Genomic DNA, 16,669 nt, shown 5'->3' with positions numbered 1-16,669 from the left:
TCTCTGCTCTCTCTCTCTCTCTCTCTCTCTCTCTCTCTCTCTCTCTGTCTCTCTCTCTCTCTCTCTCTCTCTCTATACTTTTATCCAAAGCGACTTACAGTGTATTCAGGCTAACATATAAAGTTTAACAATTAAAGTTTATTATATATTATTATGTAAAGTATAATATTATAGACTATAATATAATAGTATTGTATTATAGTCATTATATCCAAGTTGTCTGTCTGGAACGCAGGTTAACGTCAATAAACGATCGTGTACTACAATTAAGAGTCATTCTATAATGTGACATTTCAGCACTTGACAAACGGACAGCGACTCCTAAGCAGCACTTAAAGCACAGCTTACATGCGACTGTGTTAAGTGCATTTTTGCGAAAAGCACGTGAAACAATAACAAATTATTGTAAAATTACTCGTAGAAAATGCTCTTAAGCAATAAGACCAATCGTTATATGGAAACCCGGGCCTGTTTGTTTTCCTTATTTTACAAAAGGATTTGTTGATATTGTGCACACAAATACAAGTAGACCATTTGCAGTTCCGAATGATGCATACTCTTACCTTTATGAGTAAAAATGACGGCGTATTTTTACGTTTTTATTTTTACGTTATACAGAGTTCTGTCCCCTTAGCCCGCTGTTGTTTCTTTTTGCCATTGAGCCACTTGCTATGGCTATACGCAACTCCCACGAGCTGACTGGGATAAAAATACGACAAACGGAACATCGGTTATCCCTTTTTGCGGAAGATATTGTTTTATTTTTAACTAACTTGGAGAAGTCAGTTCATGCAGTGGGAAATATTTTACAGACTTTTGGCCATTTCTCTGGATACAAAATTAACCAGAAGAAAAGCTCCCTATTATTTCTGAACAAAAACAACCCTCCTATCCAAACACAATTTACCTGCACCTATGAAGGTTTTACCTATTTGGGAATCCAGGTTAACCTGGACATAAAGAAAATTGTTTCTATCCGTTATGACCCTCTAGTTCAAAAGGTTTTAGAATCATTAGAGAGATGGGACACGATGCCAATCTCCATGATAGGTCGCATTAATATTATAAAAATGTTGATTCTTCCAAAGTTTCTATATCTTTTTCAATCTATTCCCCTACATATTCCTGCCTCTTTGTTTTCATCATTAAATAAAAACTTTACCAAATTCATATGGAATAATAAACGGCCCAGGTTACGACTTTCTCTTCTATATTTACCTTTCGACCGAGGGGGGCTTGGACTGCCTAACATGAAGCTGTACTACTGGGCAGCTCAATTATGTGCCGCTACTTCGTATTTTTCACGTAAGGATATTCCTTCTTGGATACAAATTGAAAACAACACAATAGAATTGCCATTAAAATCCTATATTTACTCAGCTGAAACTAAACAGCTGCTAAAAAACACAAAAAATCCAATTGTCAGAAACACTGTTTCGATCTGGCACCAAGCACATGTTGCTTTGAATGAGGAGTCTAAGCTTTCAACTCTGTCACCCATTTGGGGCAATGTTACATTTAAACCTGCACGCGCGGATATGGGCTTTAAAATGTGGATGAATAAAGGTGTGTGTAAATTAGGGGACTTGTACAATGATGGAGTTCTAATGTCTTTTGAACAGTTGACAAACAAATACGACTTGCCTAAGAAACATTTTTTAAAGTATCTTCAGGTCAGAAGTTTTATTACTAATTTATTGAAGTCGACTGTGCAACCCCCACTATCCACCATAGAGAATATGGCTATTAACCACCATCACAGTAGGGGCTTACTTTCCAAATTTTATAATATTTTAATTGCAGCCTCAAAAGAAAGTAGCCTTTCATATTTACAAGCTTGGAGATCTGATATGGAAACAAACATTTCAGTTGAGGAGTGGAATAACTCCTGTATTCTTGCACAAAAACAAACTATCAACACAAGATTCCGATTAGTACAGTACAAGTGGTTGTTCAGGATGTACATCACACCAGTGAAACTCCATCATTTCAACCCTAATATACCAGATGATTGTGTCAAATGTGGTAAAGAAAAGGGGACACTATATCATTGTATGTGGCAATGCGAGGAACTTCAAATCTTTTGGAAGCAAATCTGTGCACTAATTTCTGATCTAATTGAATGTAAAATGCCCTTAGATGGTAAACTCTGTATATTACACATTTTTCCAAATAGCTTCAAATGCAATACAAAGAACAAGAAACTTGTAAACTTTTGCCTGGTGCAGGCGAACTATGTTATTGCTTTGAAATGGAAGGACACAGAAAAACCTGGAGTGAAACAGTGGATCAAACTGATGTCCAGTAATTTGGCGCTGGAGAAACTGACATATATTGCCAAAGGAAAACTGGAGGACTTTAAAGACATTTGGTGGCCCTTTTTACGCCTTGTAAAAGACTGTGATTTGTAGAAAATAATTTTGTTGTAATTGAGTGAAGGGTGGGTTTTAGGATGGGGGGAGGGTCTTTATTTTATTTCTTATGTGTGTGTTATGTGTTTTGTCCTTAAATTGAAAATTATAATAAACATATTTGTGAAAAAAAAAAGTCTCTACGACAGTGGTGGGATTTTGGGAAAGCCCAAATAAAAAATTTTGTTTGCTGTATACTCAAAACGTCACTAGAGAGACTAGTTTGATTATGAACACCTTGGAGACTGACATTTTAAAACTTCTAGAGTTAGCTGAGTCAACTGATGGCCAGAGGTATTTAGATTCATTGTCAAAGAAAAGGACACAGTTGGCTGATTTATTGAACATCAAAACACAGGGGGCTCTGCTCAGGTCAAGGTTCCAGAGTGTGGACCAAATGGATGCTCCATCCAAGTTCTTTTTTATCCTGGAGAAGAAGAACGGTCAGAGCAGAGTCATCCATGCTCTGCGCTCTGAGTCTGGAGGTTTATTGACAGACTTTGCGGACATTCGCAAGAGAGCAGTTGTGTTCTATGAAAACCTGTATAAAAACGAACTTGGGCCAGAATACAGGAACGACAGCGATTTTTTCAGCGACTTACCCCAGGTGTCTGAGGAAGTCAATGCTGAGATCTCTGGTGCTTTGAGCATGGGCGAAATGTACAAGGCTCTACAAGGAATGGAGTCTGGAAAGGCGCCGGGCATTGACGGCCTACCAGTAGACTTTTATAAGTCCTTCTGGTCAGAACTGAGAGAAGACCTTCTGGAGGTATTGAATGAAAGCTTGAGCTGCCGTAGAGCAGTGCTTACCCTCCTGCCCAAGAAAGAAGACCTTACGGACATAAAGAGCTGGCGGCCCGTTTCGCTACTCTGTAGCGATTACAAACTGCTCTCGAAAACCTTGGCTTATAGGCTAGCAGGAGCGATGGATGGTGTCATCCACCCTGACCAGACCTACTGTGTTCCTGGTAGGTCAATATTTGACAATGTTTCTTTGATTCGGGATATTTTAGAGGTCTCCAAGATGGTGAATCTAGACTGTGGGTTAATCTCATTAGACCAGGAGAAAGCATTTGACCGTGTTGAACATCGCTATTTGTGGAGAGTTTTAGAGGCTTTTGGGTTTTGTCAAAATTGTATAAATTGTATTAAAGTTCTTTACAGTGGCGTTGAGAGTATTCTGAAAGTGAACGGTGGTTTATGTGCTCCTTTTAAAGTTCATAGAGGTTCATAGTCTGGTATGCTCTACTCTTTGGCAATAGAGCCACTTTTACAGCAAATACGGGTCAAACTTTATGGTTTATGTTTGCCAAACTGTGTAAAGAATCTTACATTGTCAGCTTATGCTGACGATGTCATAATTATGATTAGTAGGCAAAGTGACATCCAAGTTTTGTCAGGTTTACTTAAAGCTTTTAAAGGGTTATCTTCTGCCAGTGTAAACTGGAGTAAAAGTGAAACCTTACTTTTAGGTGAGTGGGCAGGTGGGAAACCAGATCTCCCTAAAGGGTTAGTTTGGGGAAAATCAGGTTTTAAATACTTAGGAGTGTATTTTGGTGATGAGTTAACAGTGCAAAAGAATTGGGAAGGAGTCATTGAAAGAGTGAAAGGCCGCCTGGATAAATGGAGATGGTTAATTCCAAAAATGTCATATAGAGGGCGTATATTAATTATAAATAATTTAGTTGCTTCTTCAATATGGCATAGGGTTGCATGTATTGACCCTCCATCGCATCTGTTAGTAAAAATCCAGGCAATTTTAGTAGACTTCTTCTGGGATAAATTGCATTGGATCCCACAGAATGTGTTATTCTTGCCTAAGGAGGAGGGTGGACAGGGCTTAATTCATCTTCAAAGTAGAGTAGCAACTTTTCGGTTGCAATTCATTCAAAAACTTCTTCTTGGTTCAGCTGAATGTAGATGGTGTGCTGTTGCATATGTGATTTTTACGTAAACTTGAGAATCTGGGACTAGATAAAACTCTTTTTTTACTCGACCCACTGAAATTGAACACTTCTGGATTACCAGTTTTTTATAGGAACCTCTTTAAGGTGTGGAGTCTTTTTGTTTTTAAAAAAACAGAGGATTCAGAGTCACTTCATTGGCTGTTAGAAGAGCCTTTAATCCGCGGAGCACGTCTGGATTTGTCTGTCAGTGGACTGTACCCAGGACTTAACAAGACACTCGCTGACAGTACAATCATCACTTTGGGACAGTTACTGGAAGTATCAGGAATGGATTTCATGAATGATGAAGCAACGGCTCAACATCTGGAGATTCGATCAACCCGTCTAGTTGCACAACTATTGGTGAAGTGGCAGATGCTCCTTAATGCAACGGAAAGACTTTTGTTGGCTGAGTATGGTGATGGTCGCTGTGAACCAGATCCTGAAGACTCTTTTCCTTGTCTGTTTCTTTCACCGAATCTAGAAGAGGTTGCCGGAGTGTTTTTAAAAACTGTTCAATCTCTGTGTGTAGATTTCTTTTCTTGTTCTGGCAGAAGTTTGTATAAGTATTGTGTTGTTATTTTTAACAAAAGATTGTTAAGTAAGAAAATTGATACTCCATGGCGTGATTTTTTTTATTTGAATGTAGACAGAAAACCTGAGTGGAGAGCACTTTATAAACCACCGTTGACAAAAAAGACAGGTGACTTACAGTGGAGAATTCTTCATGGCGCTGTCGCCGTCAATGCTTTTATTTCTGTTTTAAATCCTGAGGTTGATGCTCAATGTCCTTTTTGCACTGAAAGAGAAACCATCTTTCATGTTTTCGTAAAATGTGCAAGATTAGAGCCTTTATTTTTGCTTTTAGGAGTCATTTTTCAGAGGTGTAATGAAACTTTTTCTACTGTGTTATTTATTTTGGGTTTTAAATATGTGTTGAAAAACAGATTTGTATGTCAGTTGTTAAATTGTGTTTTAGGCCAAGCAAAATTGGCTATTTATATAAGTAGAAAAAAGAAAGTTGAGCAAAATTTGGGACAGAATGTAGTAGCAATGTTTTTAAACATGGTGAAAGCAAGAATATTGATTGATTTTGCTTATTACAAGCAAATGGATGATCTCATTACCTTTGAAGGTATTTGGTGTTGCAACAAGGCTTTGTGTTCTGTATCTGAAGGTGATTTGTTTTTTACACATTTATTGTGAGTTGAGGGTGCTCTTAATATTTATGCACAGTGTAATTTAATTGTACTGTGAGATGTATTTGTAATAAAAGTTTTGTTAAAATTCAATTCTCTCTCTCTCTCTCTCTCTCCCTCTCTCCCTCTCTCTCTCTCTCTCTGTCTCTCTCTCTCTCTCTCTCTCTCTCTCTCTCTCTCTCTCTCTCCCTCTCTCTCTCTCTGTCTCTCTCTCTGTCTCTCTCTCTCTCTCCCTCTCTCTCTCTCTCTGTCTCTCTCTCTCTCTCCCTCTCTCTCTCTCTCTCTCTCTCTCCCCCTCTCTCTCTCTGTCTCTCTCTCTCTCTCTCTCTGTCTCTCTCTCTCTCTCTCTCTGTCTCTCTCTCTCCCTCTCTCTCTCCCTCTCCCCCTCTCTCTCTCTGTCTCTCTCTCTCTCTCTCTCTATACTTTTATCCAAAGCGACTTACAGTGTATTCAGGCTAACATATAAAGTTTAACAATTAAAGTTTATTATATATTATTATGTAAAGTATAATATTATAGACTATAATATAATAGTATTGTATTATAGTTATTATATCCAAGTTGTCTGTCTGGAACGCAGGTTAATGTCAATAAACGATCGTGTACTACAATTAAGAGTCATTCTATAATGTGACATTTCAGCACTTGACAAACGGACAGCGACTCCTAAGCAGCACTTAAAGCACAGCTACATGCGACTGTGTTAAGTGCATTTTTGCGAAAAGCACGTGAAACAATAACAAATTATTGTAAAATTACTCGTAGAAAATGCTCTTAAGCAATAAGACCAATCGTTATATGGAAACCCGGGCCTGTTTGTTTTCCTTATTTTACAAAAAGCATAAGGTTTAGTTGATATTGTGAGTGCACACAAATACAAGTAGACCATTTGCAGTTCCGAATGATGCATACTCTTACCTTTATGAGTAAAAATGACGGCGTATTTTTACGTTTTTACTGCCATTAAAATAATTTTTTTTTAAAAGCAAGCTGACGCCTCCATGTCCTGCAAAGCTCTCACTCTCCGAACAAAGGATTGTATATGCACTTAACAGCGCTCATTTATCTAGGTTAAATGTTTAAATGAATGCTGTGAAATGCATGAACTGTGTATTATGTCTGTATTAAGTCGTGTTGGTTTGAGAAGAATATACGATTGATCAAACATAATGCTCAACTCACTGTCTGCCGTTTACTCGTTCCTTTAATAAACAAAAACTAGAATTTACCAAACACAAAATGTTACAAACATTTTTCTAAATTAACTTAATCAAGAAACAAAAATAAATATTAGATTAGATCAGACTTGTGAATATACAGTGAGTACAGAATATACAGTGTCTACAGTATGTTGCAAATGTACAATAAATATACAAATAAGGCAGTATTATGGACATAATTTACAGATTTGAAATACTATCAGCATGATATACAGATAGGTGTACTATGAACATACTATACAGATGGATTATGTAAAAGTGTATATACACTATAGCCAGAAACTATGAACATATGAACATCATTTACACTAGTGCAATGGACAGTAAAGTGCATGGAAAATATTTCAGTGTTCTCGATGAACAGACAGTAGTGCAAGTAATAACAAGTTTACTGTTGTTGTTGTTTTTTTTGTAAATCAGATGTAGTGATGAGGAAGGGTGAGGAGTCTCTGTGTGTGTGTGTGTGTGGGGGGGGGGGGGGGGGGGGTCAGAGGGCAGAGTTCAGCAAGAAGACAGCTGTAGGGAAAAAGCTGTTCCTGAATCTGCTGGTCCTTGAACAGAGGCTTCTGAAGCACCTCCCGGAGAGCAAGAGGTTAAACAGTCTGTGGTCAGGGTGAGAGGAGTCCTTCAGAATGCTGCGAGCTCGACGTAAACAGTGTTTCCTCTGGATGTCCTCAATAGCAGGAAGTGTTGTCTCTGTGATGCGTTTGGCAGTTTTCACCAACCTCTGCAGTGCCTTGTGGTCATCAACTAAGCAGTTCCCATACCAGACTGTGATGCAACTGGTCAGGATGCTCTCGATCGCACACTGATAGAAGTTCACCAGGATGGCTGAAGACAGATGGTTCTTCATCAGTGTCCTGAGGAAGAAGAGGTGCTGGTGAGCTTTCTTGACCAGGCTGGAGGTGTTTGTGGTCCAGAACAACTCCTCCGAGATGGTGGTTCCCAGGAACTTGAAGCTGGAGACACATTCAACAGCCATCCCGTTAGTGTGGATGGGGTCGTGCATGCTTCCTTTCTTCTTCCTGAAGTCCACAATGAGCTCCTTTGTCTTGCTGTTGTTGAGGAGCAGGTTATTGTCAGCGCAGCATGTGGCCAGGTGCTGTACCTCCTCCCTGTAGACATCTCATCATTGTCTCTGATGAGGCCAATCACCGTGGTGTCATCTGCAAACTTGATGATGGAGTTGGATCCATACACAGGCTTGCAGTCATGGGTGTAGAGGGAGTAGAGGAATGGGCTCAGCACACAGCCCTGTGGTACTCCGGTGTTAAGTGTGATCATAAGATATTGAACAAGGGCCGGGCCCATGCAGGGCTTTATTGGTTCCCTTGTTTTAATTAGAAGTTCCCCCCAGCTCGGCATGCCTCCAAACTGCCCGGGCCCACATGCACCTGCATATCCTGCACACCAAGACTATGCCACTGGGGAGACAGATGTGTACTTTAGGTACTGTTATCATGATCATTACAACCTTAAAGCCTTGCTTGGGGCAAAATAGGACAAAACCAAATTATTATGTATGCACTTATTCACAAGTATGCTTATCCACGCGTACATTATCCAGACGTTTATCCACACGTACATTATTCAGACGCATAAAGTAAAAAAAAAAAATCACAAATTACACCTCAAATAAATCACACCTCATAAGTGCATGTTATAACGTCATATTAATGAGCTCATCCGAACGCCATATGGTGGCATCTTGCGTAACTTATTTGACGGCGTTATGAAAACGGTGTTTTAATATTGATACGGTGGTGAAAAGCACGTGAATTCTGACCCATTTGGCTTTCCATAGAATACACCCTGAACAGCTCTGACATCACTGTAGTTCAGTGAGAGACTCCGAGAAAGTGAAACTAACTTGATCAACAACATGGACGCCAGAAACCATCGAACTCTTTAAACAACTGAATATTGAGTCGTTCAGAGACCCTTGTGAACACATCTGATACTCACAGGTGAGTGATAGAAATATAAGAGAGATTGTCCTGAACAGGTTTCTAATGGCAGTGGTCTGGTTTAGTAGGGTTTATGTCCGACTGGAATGAGTTGAACAGAAGCAGGTTTAATTGTGTCAAATACTCAGATACTTTAGTTGTTTAATGCACTGAAATTATATCAGAATTGTATTAACAGTATGTCATTAGATTGAACAAAGTTTGGTGTTTCTGTCATTTTGTCACGCGACATAAAGACAAACAGATAAGTAAATGACCTGCAGACAAACTGAACACAAACCTGCTTCACTGCAGCTGAAAATCACTTTTACATTACACAATAACTTATGATCATATAATATATTTTGGGGAAAGATTAATCTAATTTTGGATAAGGAGATATATATGTTATATATGAAAATATAAAGCTTGTACTTTGTACTTTCTTTAAACAGCAGGTCATAGTTCAGATTGCTCAGTAAGTTTACGAGTCTCTCACTTTGTTTCAAACGAATGATTGTGTTTCCATCACTATCAGTTCTCACATTTTAACCAGTTAAACTATCATTTTTCTTTAAAAGGCTTTAAGAGGGAAAGAACAATGGCAGAATCTTCACTAACAGCGAGAAAAACCAGGAGACAGAGTTTTGAACATGAATATCCATGTGAGTCAATAACCCAGAAAAACACTTTGACTTTGACTTTTCTTTTATAATATTAAATATGTACTGTTCAGGAATGTAAAGCAGATCAAATAATTTCAGTTTAACAAGAATAATTCTTGTACATATATTTATTTAATTAGGTAAGTGGTTATGTAATGAGCTTCACATTTAGGTTCTGATCAGCTTGTCTGGGTTCATTTTACAATAATAACCAGCTGACTGTACATGATCTCTTTATATTTGAGTTTCTTCAGCACTCTTTGTCTCTAAACACTCTTTACATTCAACCAGCTTCATGAGGTGCATCATGGGATTCTTCATAAACAGTATTGAAGGAGTTCACACTAATCCTAAATAATGTCTCTTTCCAGCAATGTCATCCTCCATGAGTTCACTGTCTGAGGAGATTCAGTGCTCTGTATGTCTGGATGTGTTCACTGATCCAGTCACGACTCCATGTGGACACAACTTCTGCAAGATCTGTCTGAATAAGTGCTGGGACAACAGCCAGACCTGCAGCTGTCCATACTGTAAAGAAACATTCAAGCAAAGACCTGATCTCAAGATTAATACCACACTCCGAGAGCTCGTAGATCACTGTAAGAAGAAAAGTCCTGAGAAAACAACTGAAGTTGTGTGTGACTTCTGTGAGGAAAGAAAGCTGAAAGCGCTGAAGTCGTGTCTGGTGTGTCAGAGCTCTTACTGTGAAACTCACCTGGAGCCTCATTTGAGAGTAACAGGTTTGAAGAAACACAAACTGATGGATCCTGTGAGTAATCTGAAGGACTATATATGTCAGAAACACGAGAGACCTCTGGATCTGTTCTGTAGAGATGATCAGACATGTGTGTGTTCAATCTGCACCGAGACAGACCACAAGAACCACAACACTGTTCCTATAGAAGAGGAGAGTCAAGAGAAGAAGGTAGACGTTATTATTCTTTTAAAGGACTGATATCATGAGGAATCAGATTTTATTTCATGTTGTGAGTTTAATCTGTGTTATGATAAATGTGTCTGTGTTGTTCTCTCTATAGACTGAACTGATGAAGACACAGAAAGACGTGCAGCTGATGATCCAGAACAGATTCAAGAAGATTCAAGACATCAAACACTCAGCAGAAGTCAGAAAAGTGAGTTTAAAATAATAGAATAAAATAAATGTAAATATTTACCATTTCAACAAACTTCAATGTTTAGAAACATTGACAAGACATGACAATAACAAAATAAACAAACAATCAAACGAATGACGGATGACTATCAGACTCAAATATACAGCAACAGCCAATAAAACAAGAACTAAAATGTCCAGGGCTTGTTCTGCTCTCGTCCAGGGTGCAGAGTGAAGTTTAATACTTCATTTGAGGGATTCTGAAAACACATGTAGCCTGTGTGTGTGAATAAAACTGTATGAGCAATAGTTACACAGATTCTTCTGTTAGCAAACACTGCTAATAATCTGTTGCCTGTCCTGGTTGAGCAGAGAAACACAGAGAAGGAGAAAGCAGTCCGTGTGGAGCTCTTCACTGATCTCATCCGCTCCATTGAGAGACATCAGACTGAACTGCTGGAGATGATGGAGGAGCAGCAGAAAGCAGCAGAGAAACAGGAGCAAGAGCTGATTGAAGAGCTGGAGCAGGAGATCACTGAGCTAAAGATGAGAAACACTGAGCTGGAGCAGCTCTCACACACTGAAGATCACCTCCACCTCCTACAGGTCAGTCAACATGATCTCTCTGATCAATCATAATGCAGGATATGACATGCTGAAGGATTTCTCCTCTCTCCTGCTGTAGATTCACTCATCCCTGTGCAGCTCTAGAAACACCAGGAACTGGCCTGAGATCAGTATGAAGACTCATGAGAGTCTGGAGACTCTGAGGAGAGCTCTGACTCAACTGAAGGACACTATAGATGAGAAACTCACACTAACTGGTACATCAATACACACTTATCAGATAGAAACATGATAGTGTGCTCTGTTCTTTAAATATAAGCTTCAGATCTGATTGTTTTCTTGTCATTAGTCTCTACAGAGCTGAAGTGGATGCAGCAGTATGCAGGTACAGTGTGCTGTCTGCACTACACTAGTTTACATTCATACACTCACTGCTTCATTACTGCACTACAATCTGATTAAACACTGGGTTAACTAAAAACATCAGCATCACAGAATATCTGTATTCTCTGTTTTCTCAGTGGATGTGACTCTGGATCCTGATACAGCTCATCCTAATCTCATTCTGTCTGATGATGGAAAACAAGTGAGACATGGAGACATTACACAGAAACTCCCAGACAAACCAGAGAGATTTGATAGATATCTAATTGTCGTGGGAAAGGAGGGATTCTCCTCAGGGAGATTTTATTTTGAGGTGCAGGTGAAGGAAAAGACTGAATGGGATTTAGGAGTGGCCAGAGAATCCATTAACAGGAAGGGACAGATCACAGTGAGTCCCAGTGATGGTCAGTGGACTGTGTTTCTGAGGAATGGAGATGAATATAAAGCCGGTGCTGGTCCTTCTGTCTCTCTGTCTCTGAGAGTGAAGCCGCAGCGGGTCGGTGTGTTTGTGGATTATGAGGAGGGTCTGGTCTCCTTTTATGATGTGGAGTCCAGCTCTCATATCTACTCTTTCACTGCTCAGTCTTTCACTGAAAAACTCTATCCATTTTTTAGCCCATGCCTTAATGATGGAGGTAAAAACTCAAGCCCACTGATCATCACACCTGTCAGTTATAATAAATGAATTTACTCAATTATCAAATGCAAGATTAAAATAATGAATGCTATTATCATTTGTTTTTCAGTTTTTAAATCTTAATGATTTTATCACATATTTTTGATGTAAATATAATGTTTGTTCAGTAAATGAATTTTTGTTAAACTTTTCATAAATATTTCTGACATTTTTCTTGCTGACAAAGTGAAATTGCCAAAAAAAACACAAAACTCTGATAATGTCTGTAGAACTGAGATGGCTGTGATCTTTCTGTTATAAGGAGTGAGACAGCAGAACACAATACACAATAAATATCACATAATATATATATATGCCAATAAAACATACGACAGATTTTATCCAGGTCTTTATCACTTCATTAAAATTATACAAAACGACAAATGTTTACCATGTATTTTACACAACTTTGGGCTTCTTTTTTTGTTAAGTCACATTAAAAAAAAAAAATCATCATTCGTGGTTTTTGGGGTTATTTTACAAAAAATGTTTGCTTGTTAGGAAAACCTGAGAATCAACTTTGTTTCTTTACATTTCTGGTCGCTGTTTTTGGAGGTATTTAGAGGACAAAAATGTCAGTCAAATTAAAGCTTTCATTAAAAATTGGAAGTTTTGGAGCACAGAAATAAGTTTGGCCTCATTTTAAGGAACAACCTTGGCAGTTCATTGTTGAGTTGAAAAAAAGTTAAAGTGAAATAGAAATCTTATAGAGGTTTTAGTTTATGACAAAATTTTTATACAAACACATTTTATAAAACATGTTAAACTTATCTTAAAGTGATATCTTCAAAAATGCGCTTTCAGGATTTGTTTAGGTGCAGTACCTAACTTTGTCCTATAGGTGTCAGCAAAGCTCAAGACTATTTTTTGTCATATTAGTGAATTGATTAATGGTTGTGGAGTAATTAAATGCACAATGTCTATTACAATAACACACACACAGTGTATGTAATGTGTGTGTGTACACTATATATATGTATACACACGTGCACAAACTCAGACTTACCTCATTTATCATATAAAGTCCAGCACAGCAGGATCATCATGTAACAGGTTCGGCAAGGCTAGGATTTCTCAGAAGATAATAAAAGAAAAAAAGAACAGAAAAACATTTCAGTTATTTCAATGTCAAATAAATAAATACTTACATCGTGCTGCTCTGTGAACCCTTCGAGATTTTAAGAGAACTCATGTAAGTTATACTGGATGCTCTGAGGAGAGAAAATTATATATTAAAAATGGTTTAATGTAAGTTATGTGTAAATTACACATGAATGTGTAACTATTTATAAAAAACATCAACAAAAACAAATAGTTCAGAAAAGTAAAAGAAGAGAGTCACAATGATTAAAACAACATAATGAGTAAAGCTGACTAAAAATGATTGTTTGTGACCTTGTGATTGTATAATTAGCATATTTTAAATAAATGCAAATTTATCATTTGTGACCTTACTTTTTTGTGTGCTCATTCATTTTATATGTTCATTTCCGCTGATGTTATTTATTTGGTGTTCATAACACTGAACATTTCTGCCCTTAATGAAGAAAAAGTGAAAGTTTTCTGTGAATTCGCCTAAAACACTTAACGTTATTCAAATCCCATATTTTTCTGAAAAACAAAATTGTATTATTAATCTTTTAATTATTTAAGCAAAGTTTTATAGGCTACTCATGAAACAAAAATAACTCAAAAGAAAGCATCATATATTCATATTATTATATATATATATAACTTTTTATTGAAACTGTTTAACTTTTGCTATTGCTATGATCTGTTGGTTTTATGGATTCAATGTTAAAAGTAGATCCCAGCTGCAGAGCATTGTTAATTTAGGGTCAAAGTTCACAGGCTGAGTACAGCTGGGTTTGCCTGCTCTGTGTGAGAGGAAAGTTCTCAGGAAGTCTTTGTCTATCTTGGGTGATTCATCCCACACTTTGTATTTAGATTTGGATCTGCTCCCCTCAGGCAGGTGATGCAGAGCGCCCAAGTGGAGGACTGTGAAAGCTTCTGGGTCTATTGTTTCATATGCAGTCTTGAGTGTAAATACTTATCTGAAACATAAAGGTGTACACTGGTTTTTTAAATAGTGTACGAAGAACTGTGTACTGTTCTGTAAATGCTCGAGGTTGTTTATGGTTGATTATTGTGGTGTTGTTTTTTTATAAATTTGTATGTTGGTGATGTCTGATACTGCATAAATGGCCTGTAAAGGGACAAATAAAGATATTACAACAACTAAAACAACATTAAAACATTATAAAACTAAGGTTTAGAACTTAGATGAAGATGGTTTTCCTTTTCAGTTTGTCTTTCTGGTATACTGACTGAGTCGCCTCTACATTTGATCAGCTTGAAGGACCGAGTTGCTCTCTATGGTCCATTTAAAAATGCTGGCCTGAGTTTGTGGATACAATAATGTTTCAAACCTGTAGAGAGAATCTGACTATAATGTTTGAGTTTCTCTTTCACTTTTATGTTCTTGACCAAATCACTGAACCTCATATTGCACCAGGACGACTTTACTGTACATCACTTCAGTTCAGATTTTAAAAAAAGATGAAAAACTACTCATGAAGACAAAAAAAATATTAATAAAAAGCTTCTTAACACTGATGAAGAATCACATATTAACAAAGAAAAGCAGGTATATTGTCTATTAGCGATAGTGTCGTATTAATGTCGTCTTTCAAAGTACTGAATTTGTGTGAAAAATTTGAATCCAATGCAAATAATGCATATCTTTCCAATTTTCTTAACCGTAAAAGCAGCCACACATTAAAGCAATTTCTCTCTTTGTTCCTCCTGTCAACAGTTCCACATAACAATATAAATCCAGCATCCTTGTGTGTTTTTCCATATACAGACCAGAATTTATACTTATACATTACTTGCGGTTAAGTAGAAATAAATGAGGAGAATCAGATTCATAACAGCTGAGTCTTTATTTGTGGACTTCAAGAGAAAATATAAACCATAAACAACAATACTCCTTCAGAGGAACATCACTAACAGTAGTCTCTCTCTCTCTCTCTCTCTCTTTTCCGCCCTTTTAGGCATCATGTGTTTGTTTCTTGATCAACCGTCGCTTGATATTTCTTTCCGAATCCAACATGAGTGTAAATCATATATGATTTACGCGAGCACCGGGAACTTGAAGTGTTACGTTTGCGGTGACGTTGGGCATAAGAAGATCGCTTGCCCACATAATAACACGCACATGGAAAACAATGTAAACGAGATTGAAGTCATTCCTAGTGTACAGACTGGAGATAATGTAGAGATTAGGGAAGAACCAAACAAAACAATAATTGATGGGGAAAACAAAGATGAAACTGCAGGTGAAGGGATGAGTAAGCAGAAGAAGAGAAATTCACCTGGAAGTGTAGTTGGTAGTGGTACTGAAAAGAGAGAAAATGTGTGTGTAGGAGCTGGTGATAGTGGAGATGAAGAGGGGCTTCGTGCTAAGTTACCAAAGGTTGTGACAGAAGATGCACAAGATACTGGACCGAATGTTTTGTCCCAGTTAACTGATGCTACGGATGAACAAGATTACAATGAAGATGATGATGATCATTTTTCAGAAGCATCAGATATTCTTTCTCAAATTGGTGAAGATCAGCTATATACAGTCAGTGAGGTTAATGATCTCTTAGATGCGACATTTGGAAAAGTTATTGAGATTAGTGAATTTTTCCCTGATGCAAAACAGTTTTTTGCAATCAGCTGTGAAAATTCAACAGACGGCAAGTTACGATGAATTAAGTAGAAGAAAAAGATTTAGATTGAAAAAAATTGTAACGAAATTGAGAAGAAAAATGGCCCTTGAAAAAGGTTTAATAACTCCTTAATGAAGAAGTCACTTGGGGTGTTTACTCTGTCTTTTTCTTTGCTACCCCTTCTTTTTTTCTTTCTTGATCTTTCCTTTTTATTGATGGGGAGTATTAAGATGGGAACAATTAACATTAATGGAGGAAGGGATGGTAAAAGAAGAGCAGTGTTGAGAGAATATATTGAAAATAAAGATATGGATATAACTTTCTTACAAGAGACACATAGTGACTCAGCTAATGAATATGAATGGAAAAAGTGGTCATGTCATGGCTCTAATACAAAAGGGGGTGTTGCCATCTTATTCTCAAAGAAAATTACTATGACCTTAGTATCTAGTGAAGAAATAGAAAAAGGTCGAATTTTGGCAGTTCAGGTTAATCTGTTGGGTTTTCCATTTGTGTTTTAACTTACAAAAGACAAGACGTCACAGTTATTATTGGCATTTTAATGTAAAGTTGCTGCAAGATGCTTCTTTTTGTGAAAATTTTGATTTATTTTGGGCAAAATGGAGAGAGCAAAAGACTGATTTTGATGATGTTGTGCATTGGTGGGATGTTGGAAAGGCACACATCAGGATTTTTTGTCAAAATTATACAGCAAATGCATATCATTGTTTTAAAAAAACTGTTATGGAGTTGGAAAATGAAATCAAATCAATTGAAAGAAGTCTAATGAACCGAAATGGTGAATCAACTGAAAGACTGAAT

General features: G+C 37.4%; 1 protein-coding gene across 4 annotated transcripts; it reads left to right on the top strand.

Annotated features, from left to right (window-relative positions):
* The first annotated feature begins 8,590 nt into the window (after positions 1-8,590).
* LOC132119748 (E3 ubiquitin-protein ligase TRIM39-like) lies at positions 8,591-12,184 on the top strand. Of its 4 annotated transcripts, none has more exons than XM_059529977.1 (9): positions 8,613-8,743; positions 9,178-9,200; positions 9,304-9,387; positions 9,759-10,312; positions 10,425-10,520; positions 10,874-11,107; positions 11,187-11,325; positions 11,427-11,453; positions 11,590-12,184. In XM_059529977.1, exons 3-9 carry the CDS (start codon positions 9,324-9,326, stop codon positions 12,135-12,137), a joined length of 1,662 nt encoding a protein of 553 aa, XP_059385960.1. In that variant the 5' UTR covers positions 8,613-8,743; positions 9,178-9,200; positions 9,304-9,323; the 3' UTR covers positions 12,138-12,184. The 4 variants fall into 4 exon arrangements, with proteins under 4 accessions (XP_059385959.1, XP_059385960.1, XP_059385958.1 ...); XM_059529975.1 differs by having other exon boundaries at positions 8,614-8,743; positions 11,418-11,453; XM_059529976.1 differs by lacking the exon at positions 9,178-9,200 and having other exon boundaries at positions 8,591-8,743; positions 11,418-11,453.
* The last annotated feature ends 4,485 nt before the right edge of the window (positions 12,185-16,669 follow it).

The sequence above is a fragment of the Carassius carassius genome, chromosome 38, assembly GCF_963082965.1.
Source record: "Carassius carassius chromosome 38, fCarCar2.1, whole genome shotgun sequence".
Taxonomy (NCBI): Eukaryota; Metazoa; Chordata; class Actinopteri; order Cypriniformes; family Cyprinidae; genus Carassius; species Carassius carassius.
The sequence above is the reverse complement of the archived record's forward strand: the minus strand, read 5'-3'. Positions and strand labels throughout refer to the sequence as shown.